The sequence below is a fragment of the Cryptotermes secundus genome, unplaced genomic scaffold (genome assembly GCF_002891405.2).
Source record: "Cryptotermes secundus unplaced genomic scaffold, Csec_1.0 scaffold318, whole genome shotgun sequence".
NCBI lineage: Eukaryota > Metazoa > Arthropoda > Insecta > Blattodea > Kalotermitidae > Cryptotermes > Cryptotermes secundus.
In genome coordinates, this window is record NW_019730108.1 from 2518388 (window position 1) to 2527302 (window position 8915).

At 36.9% G+C, this 8915-nt stretch overlaps 1 protein-coding gene across 7 annotated transcripts in view; it reads left to right on the forward strand.

Moving 5' to 3' along the window:
• The window catches only part of LOC111866077 (protein zer-1 homolog), a 48802-nt gene that overhangs the window by 33984 nt on the left and 5903 nt on the right, over positions 1-8915 (forward strand). For all 7 annotated transcript variants that reach the window (XM_023854644.2, XM_033752103.1, XM_023854645.2 and 4 more), the window contains exons 10-11: positions 1950-2104; positions 2184-2281. In XM_023854644.2, coding sequence (XP_023710412.1) covers positions 1950-2104; positions 2184-2281 — 253 coding nt within the window. The remainder of the gene's footprint in view (positions 1-1949; positions 2105-2183; positions 2282-8915) is intronic.

Here is an 8915-nt window from a genome sequence, read left to right on the forward strand (position 1 = left end):
ACAAGTGTCACTGTGTTACACACTCCCAATTAATTCTCAGTTATCACAAACTGTCACTGATTATCACACTTTTACTCGTTCACTGCTGACTGGAGAACTGTCTTCGGCCGCTGATACACTTTAACTATCTCCGATGACGGCTATATTTCAACTCCACTCGTAGGCTGCTGCCTTGAGAACTGTTGATCACACACTAACTCTCGCTTGCTGCTCAGCCAGCTTTTATTCTGTTCGCTGTTACCTGTTGCCCACGTCAAGAGCGTTGTTGCGTGCCACGTAACAGTGTCTGCGTATAGCCTAGCAACGCTGTTACCTCATGCCGTCGTACGTCACCGCTGTTGACTCGCGTTGCATAGCTACCAGGACGCTGGGACTCAGCTAACTTTGGCTCCGCTCGGCGCGTCAGCTCTGGGGGGGGGGGTTCAGCTAGCGCGACACGTCACAATATATATATATATATATATTGTCTTTGCAGTAAGAATGTCCAGGATATGTTCAGGAAGGATGGTCTTGAAATATTGTGCTTCAGTTGAGTCTTCAGTAAATATTCCAGGTTTCACATCTAAGCCTGAAACATCAAATTCTTGAACTGTTAATCTTGCTGTTGTTCAATTTAGGTAAGAAGTCTTTACTGGACATCTTACACGTTTAGCATTGCCAGTGTAATTTCTGTCACTTTCTGGTTTTTTTATCAGTATCTCAGTATGACTTACTCTCTGAATGTTTCTGTATCACTTCCCTTTGATCGACAGTTTTGTCGGATTTTGTTCACTTCATTTCCAAGTTTGAAGTACAGAATGTCTCCTGCTTGCCACATAAACTCATACTTGGTTGAGTCCATATAATATATTTATAAACTACCTTGGTATTTGCAAATGAAAGCTGTGGCCTTGTAAGCAAAACAGCAAGTTCAGTAAGACGTTCTGATTACTCCCACTGTGTGCCACATGCATATAGATGGCTTGCAAAGCTTTGACATGTTTACAGCTTCTTCCTGTATTCATGAAACCTTGGAACATGTTCATGCCACAATAGGCTTTCATGATGCTGGTTGTGTTAGTGTGGCCATAGTGCCAAATGGTTTAAGTTCTGGAGTGTAGACGTGAAACACTGAATATCTGAGAATGGTACGTAGAGGAATGAGAAGGAGAATACCCAAGAGAGAGAAAGTGAAACAAAGATGGAGAAAACTTCATGGGGAACATTGGAGTTTGTTCTCATTAATCATTATTGTAAGGGTGATTAAATCAAGCAGGATGCTCCATATGATTTCCCATTGACCTCCTTCCCCATATTCATAACCATGCATCAAACTGCATGCAAACACTTCAGAAATTGTGATGTGATGATGCATTTTGAGCTACACCACCCACATAAGTAGTCAGAGTCAGCAAGCCTGAAATTTTATTGTGTCAGAAACACATAAGTGTGTTAGGTGATGGAAACATATTTTTAATAATGGGTACTATAAGTAGGATATGAGTGTGAAATGGATTCAGCTGGTTCAAGATGAGGTCCATTGGCGGTAATTGACCTTCAGATTTTATAAAGATGTGGGATTTTCTTGACCAGCTGAGTGAATGAACTTTTCAAGAAACACACTGAAATGTTGTTGATTCATTGTTCATTACTTTGTTTGAGACATTTGAAGTGTTTGTTTGAAATCAGAAATCCCAAAAGTGCAAGGAATTTTTTAATTAGCGATGCTGAAATTTGCTTCTTAAGAACTGTTCTGTAGGCCACAAGAGGATATTTCATACCTTGTATAGGCAGTCTCGTGGAAAAGTCCTTTGTAAGTATGTTTGAATTTCCCACCAGCATGTAAATGCTGGAAATATGTTGAAAATAAAAACGTTTTATTGGTGGTGTAACTGTCTGCATCAGTGATGATGACAGCCTTATTCCCATGCAGGGTTGGGGTTAACCATACTGTGGCTCTTTTTCATTAGATTAGTTACAATGCAGCAGGTGTTCTATCCCACATGGCATCTGATGGACCCGCAGCTTGGACAGTGAAATCTCCTAGACGGGAAGATGTGTTGCAGAGAATGGTGGCAGCTATTGATCGCTGGGACCTTGAAACAGAAAGAAATATTAATTACAGGTAACTCAGTAACTATTCTGTTTTGGCAAAAATGTGAAAGGCAGTGTTTATTTCCTAATTCTCTTCCTTGTTTCTGTAGGTCATTTGAGCCAATTCTTTACCTGTCAAAGGTTTATCACACACCTGAATGTCAGCATTGGGCCATTTGGGCACTAGCAAATCTTACCAGAGTTTACCGTAAGTACTGAAATGTTATGCTCATACAAGTGTTTTTGACTGCTGAAATGTCAAAGCTTCCTTTATAGTACTTCGTTCATGCTGTATTTTGGAGTGAATGTAGACACACATATATAGCAGGCTTTAAAATGTCACCAATGAAGCTGCATCTCTGGTACTGTCATCCAAAAACAGAATCAACATCAAAATTAAACCACTGTGAAATTCTCATATGATCTCTAAATGAAATTTATCACCTAAAGTTATGAAAGTAAAGTTGTCCATGTGCTTAATTAATTAAGCACCTTGCCATGGAGGTGTACAGGGAGTGCAGATATGGCTGCACCATTCTTGACCCTGGCATTAGATATAGATGAGTGGTCACATTCATGGCTAGGCATTTTTACTGCCAGGGGTAGGGATTGGAAGCTGGATGGACCCCAGAGCCTGTCTGGATGCTGTGGAGAAAAGAAAAACTTTTGTTTCTGCTGGTAATTGAACCTTGGCCATGCAGCCCAGCCTGTCATTCTACTGACAGAGAGGTCCCATAACTTGGAGTTTTTCATTGTTTGCAATTATTTAACATATAGAAAATATACACACACAGACACACACACACCAACTGGCTCTACAGCCCTTTGTGGGCCTTGGCCTCCTGCACCAACAGCCTCCAATCATCTCTGTCCATCGCAGGGGACCTCCAATCTTCAACTTTCAATATCCCAAGGTCTTCTCTGACCTCAGGCCACCTCAATTTTGGCCTACCTTTTACCTTTTTAGTATAGATCTTCTCATACAAGAACTTCAGTGGCATTGTCTTAGCATTCATTCTTTCTACGTGTCCCACCCAGTCAATTCTTCTTGCCTTTATAAATCTAACTGTATCTTCCTTCTTCAATATCTCATCTATTTCTTCATTGTTTTTGAATCTCCACTGCTCTTCTTTTTTTATTTTTTCAAATCTTCTTAAATTATTTTCATCCTCCTCCTTTAACACCCATGTCTCACTGCTCTATGTTACTATGGGACGTATTAATGTTTTATATATTTTCATTTTCATATTCCTGTTTACATACTTAGATTTTAGTAACTGTAGGTTGGCATAATATGCCTTATTATTTCTTGTATGGCGTGTTATATTATTTTTCTCATCTGTTACTGCACCTAGATATTTAAAATTCTGTACTATTTCAAATTCTTTTATCTCCACATTGTAACTTCCTCTCTCTTATATTTGCATGTTTAGTTGTATTAAGATGTATACTTTGTTTTTGTTATGTTTGTAAAAAGGCCAAGCTGATTTGCTTTCTTTTCTAAAGTGTCTCCATATCACTTTTTTGTTCTAGTCATAATTAGTGAATATGTTACCACTTTTGTCTACCTTTTTGATTGCAGTCTGTAATACTATGTTAAATAATGTGGTTGACAGACCATCACCTTGCTTAACACCACTGTAATACCTGAACTTTTCTGCAGTCTCATTTCCTAACTTCTTAGCATATGTTTCATGTAGTGTCATCATTGTTAAGTTAATGAGTTTTGTTGATATTCCCATTTAATGCATAGCTTGTGTTAATTTGCTCCTTCTTACACCATCGAATGCTTTCTTATACTCAGTAAATAGTATGTGTAAATCTATCCCATACTAATGAAATTTCTCAGTTGTTTAATGTAGCACAAATATTTGATCTGTTGTACTTCATTTTTTATGGAAACCACACTGGTATTCTCCAACTTTGTCTTCTGGAATCTGCATTATCCTCATATTTATCAAACTTGTCACAATTTTGTATGTGGTGTTAAGTAAGTTATACCTCTGTAATTATTGCAGTCAAGATTTGTCTCCTTTATGAATGGGGCAAATTTAACCTGTTTTCCGAGTCAGTGGTATGCTTTCTTCCCATATTTTTTTAATGAACTTGTATAATTCTTCTTTAAGTTCTAAATCTTTGAGCCGATTGTCTAGATAATGTGGGACCCTCAACGTCTCACAACCCTATGGGCCTTCACAGCCTGTTACAGGGATAGCTTTACTTTTTTACTTACTTTTACCAGCATGAATAAGCACTTCTGGCATTATATTATCTTCTCCAGGTAATCTATTTCATTCATGTTTCCTAATTATCTGGTCCATTTTTCTCTGGTGTTGGTGCCTTCATCTCTATTACTATATGTTCTGCTTTCAACATCTTCTATCCTTTCATAGTCTTTAAGCTCTTTGTCTTCATTATCATCCTCCTACCCAGCAGTTCTTGGAAGTATTCTGTCCACCTTGTTTTGACTTCTGTTGGGTGTGTCACTATAAGTCCATCTTTATCTTTGCATCCCATTGCCTGTGGTTGATATCCTTTGTTTGTTTGTTTGTTAACTGCCATATTATACCTTCCTAGTTTAATTTTGTTTACTTAGCTCATCAATCTCATTAAACTTAGATCTCATACATTTTTCCTTCTTATCTCTGCAGATTTCTTTCTTTCTTTCTTTCTTTCTTTCTTTCTTCCCCCCCCCCCTCATCTGGGTATATTTCTCCCAGTTCTTTCATGTGTCTCTTTGAAGAGCCTTTTGTCTAGACTCCTTTTTTTCTTTTATTACTTATTATTACACTCTTCATCGAATCATTCATTTTGTCATTTTTATGTGTACTATTCCCTATAATTTTATTTCCAGCAGTAGTTATTGTTGCTTCTTTCCCATTTTTCTGTTATTGAAAAAGTTTCCTTTATCTAATTCTAAATTGTTATTCGTTTCTTCACTGTACAGCGCTCTTGTTTCCACACCCTTAAATTTATCTGTGTTCCATTTATTTATTACAGCTTTCCTTGTTTCATATTTTTTTTTGCATAATTTCCCCTGATTTTGGTCTTGAGTAAAAATTATCAGAATCACAATTAGGTCCTCGACATGACCTAACATCTATCACGTATGATGCATATCTTGCATCTACTAATACATGATCTATTTGGTTTACAGTTGTGTTATCTGGCGCTTTCCATGTTCTCAAATGTATTAATTTATGTGAAAAACACAGAGTGAGGCAATAACTTTTGCCTCCTGAAATATCTCTATTATTTTTGAGGTTATCAAGGAACATTTCTGACAGAGCTTGCTGAGTGTCAAAGAAGGGAACAGGTATTATGTACTTGGAGGTATTATGGAGATACCCAGGTAACTGTGGATTTTGTAAATGACACTGCATTTTTTGATATTGTACAGAAGACATGTGAATTTTATTACATACTATACTTCACAAAATTATTCAAGATCACATAAGAAACCTGTAAATCCAAGTTGTCTGTTTTTTCTTCTCATATTACAATTTACTGTTAAGCTTAATTTACAGTATTTGACAATAGATGCTTAAAATGGTAACCTTCAGCAGTAATAGAATATTGTAAACATTCACCAAAGAACTCACATGCATATCAAATCGTATGAGGGCTTACTGCAGTGCACATTATGGTTGTGGTCTGTGTCATGTTAACTTGGTGTAGTTGGTTCATCTTCATAGATGACATTTCTTGATTTGCACTAAAGAGGGAATCCACGTTTAGTGGCACATCTTCCAGTAATGATGTCAGAAATGGAACATACTTTTGCCAGTTCAATCGGCCATCATTAAAGTGGGGATCAATAATTGTTTGCCCCAAAATACTACTCCGAACATGTACTGACATTGACTGTGATATTTTACTTATAACCAGTGCGTGTTGCGTAAATGAACACTTTTATGATTAATAAATGTTGCTTCATTGTTGAACAGCACTTTAGCAAAGAAATAATGATTGTCTTGTAGGTTTTGTTGTGCCCACTGGCAAAATTTGATACAATTAAGGGAATCAGTGCCCAGCTGAGTGAATGTATTATGTGAAGTACATGATAATGTGATAAATGGAATTTACATTGAAGCTAAATCCATAACAGATTTATTCCAGATTTATGCTCATTGTTCCTATAGCTAATGCTGGAATTATTATTTACTGAAGTGAAAACAACTATTGCATTTTACTACATCTGTGGGAGCTGCCCACATTCAGACAAGCGTGACAACACAAGCTTCATTGCTTAGCAATGACAAGTAAACAGCGGTTGCTAGGCAAAGCGTACAACAATACTGACAGTGACATGTTTTCTATATGTCCGACTCTAGGCTACATAGGAAGATACATTGAGTGGAAGCTACAGTTACAGTTCTAGGTTCTACAGTTCTACAATTCTAGTTCAGTGTTTTCATTATTTTCATTATTATTCTTCAATTCTTCAAACGCAAGTTCATCTGTGTATACGGTGCAACTGTAATAAATACTATAGGACCATTCAACTAGTGGTTGTCTCTTCATATGACATCCCACATTGGTGACCCCAACGTGATTCGAAGTGCGCATGGTGAAGATCATCAACGACTCCCACATTCGTTCATCCCGGCGCAGCATGGACACCGCAGACAACTCGCAAGCAGCAGAATCACTTCTCGCAAGGGGGGGGGGGGAGAAATGTGGGATGTCCTATGAAGAGACAACCACTAGTTGAACGGTTCTATAATATTTATTGCAGTTGCACCGTATACACAGATGAACTTTCGTTTGAAGAATTGAAGAATAATAATGACAATAATGAACACACTGAACTAGAATTGTAGAACTGTAGAACCTAGAACCGTAACTGTAGCTTCCACTCAATGTATCTTCCTATGTAGCCTAGAGTCGGACGTATAGAAAACATGTCACTGTCAGTATTGTTGTAGGCTTTGCCTAGCAACCGCTGTTTACTCGTCGTTGCTAAGCAATGAAGCTTGCATTGTCACGCTTGTTTGAATGTGGGCAGCTCCCACACATCAGTCACTTTTACAAGGAGCCAAATTTTCCTAGATCTCAGTTTTTCAAACAGTATCCCAAATATCTAGTGTGAAGGATGATCATGATATATTTCAGCATACAGCATTGCATCTCTTGCTATATTATTTTTATCTTCCTGATAAATCAGGATCACATTAGCTTTGCTTTCAATAGTGAACACAGTGTTTAATGACTGGATTGATTTTGTTTACAGAGATTTAATTTGATAAACAAATTCACCATAGTTTCTAAGAAAGTAAATGAGGTTACATAATGACTGCTTGTCACTGCATTCATTTCTGTTTTCTCTACAGTTCTAGATATGAAAAAGTATAATGTACTTTACAAAGCTGAAGGTGACCTTAATATCGTGAAACACCTCCCTCATATTATGTGCTGTTTGATACTGTGCAAGTTTTGTTAGAAACGTTTTGTGATGACATGAAAGATAAAGGAAATATAGCAGGTGGCAGAAATTATTGTCCCACCTGCATGTTTTATGTTATTATATAATTTTATACATACATAGTTTTAACTGCATCTTTATCATACATTATATACAATAAAAATATACTGATAATAATTGTCAGACATTTAGCGGCACATCTTCCAGTAATGATGTCAGAAATTGAAAATACTTTTGCCAGTTCAATCTGCCATCATTAACCTTTAACGTCCGAAGTGCCCCAATTGGGCCAGTGATGAGTATGGTCGTCATGGCCAAAGTACCCTGTTTTGGCCAGTTAGGCATTTAAACTCCGCTAGTGGAAGCGCATGCACAGTCCTTGATATTTATTTTTATATGTAGTAATTACAAGACGGTCTTGAATAAAACACTAATAGAGGAATTAAAATGATACCTAAGTGAACAACAGCAAAAAAAGAGTATATGCATGAGTTATGCCCAAAGTTATCCACGAGCCAGTACTTTTATTGCAGATTCTGCAGATTAATGTGTTAAAAATATATAGTAAAATTTGATGTGCATACCCTTTTTGTTGTTATCTGCTTGATGTATATATAGGCTGAAATGAAACTACAGTATTCAATTTCACTATGAATGCACAGAAAACAGATCACACTCTGTATCTCAGCCACGATACAACTGTCTGTTCACGAGTACAGAAAGGGCACTAATCTCTTGCAGCTTTAATGGAAGGTCTTAGCACTGAAGAAGGGACCGTCGAATTGTTCCCTCTAGCTCCTCCTTGAATAGCCATGCTTTCATTCTTCTGTCCTTTAGTCAAAAGATTCAAAAATCTGAAGGGTGTAACAAAGTTGTAATGTTTTCCAGCAGAGAACCAAATGATTTTATTTCTTCCATCTGTTTTATGACACCAGGGACTGCTAAAATGTGTTAACTATTACAAACAGAAATGAATTTATAATGCAGAACAACTCTGTGAAGAACTGGGAAACAGTTTTTGCAGTACACATAAAAATAAAAGAAAAAAAATTGAAAATAGAGTATTACTCTTTGTATAGAAAGGTTCAAATCTTGTGTTATAATATGCGACACTATGTTCTTTGCTGATACAAACAAAGTTAATTCCATCCATTTGTCATAAAAATTGAATTAGATACAGCATTTTTAAACACAATGCTTAAAATTGTTTAAGCACCCTAAGAGGAACGGACATTGAAACACGCACCAGCAGTGGGCATTTAAATAAACTCTGGCCAGCTCAAGCTTACCACCATTTCAAAAGTCTGGCATTTAAAGGTTAAAGTGGGGATCAATAATTATATATATATATATGTTGTAACGTGTTTGGAGTAGATACTTCCATGGCAACATAATAACAGTGGGCTGCTGCGTAGAC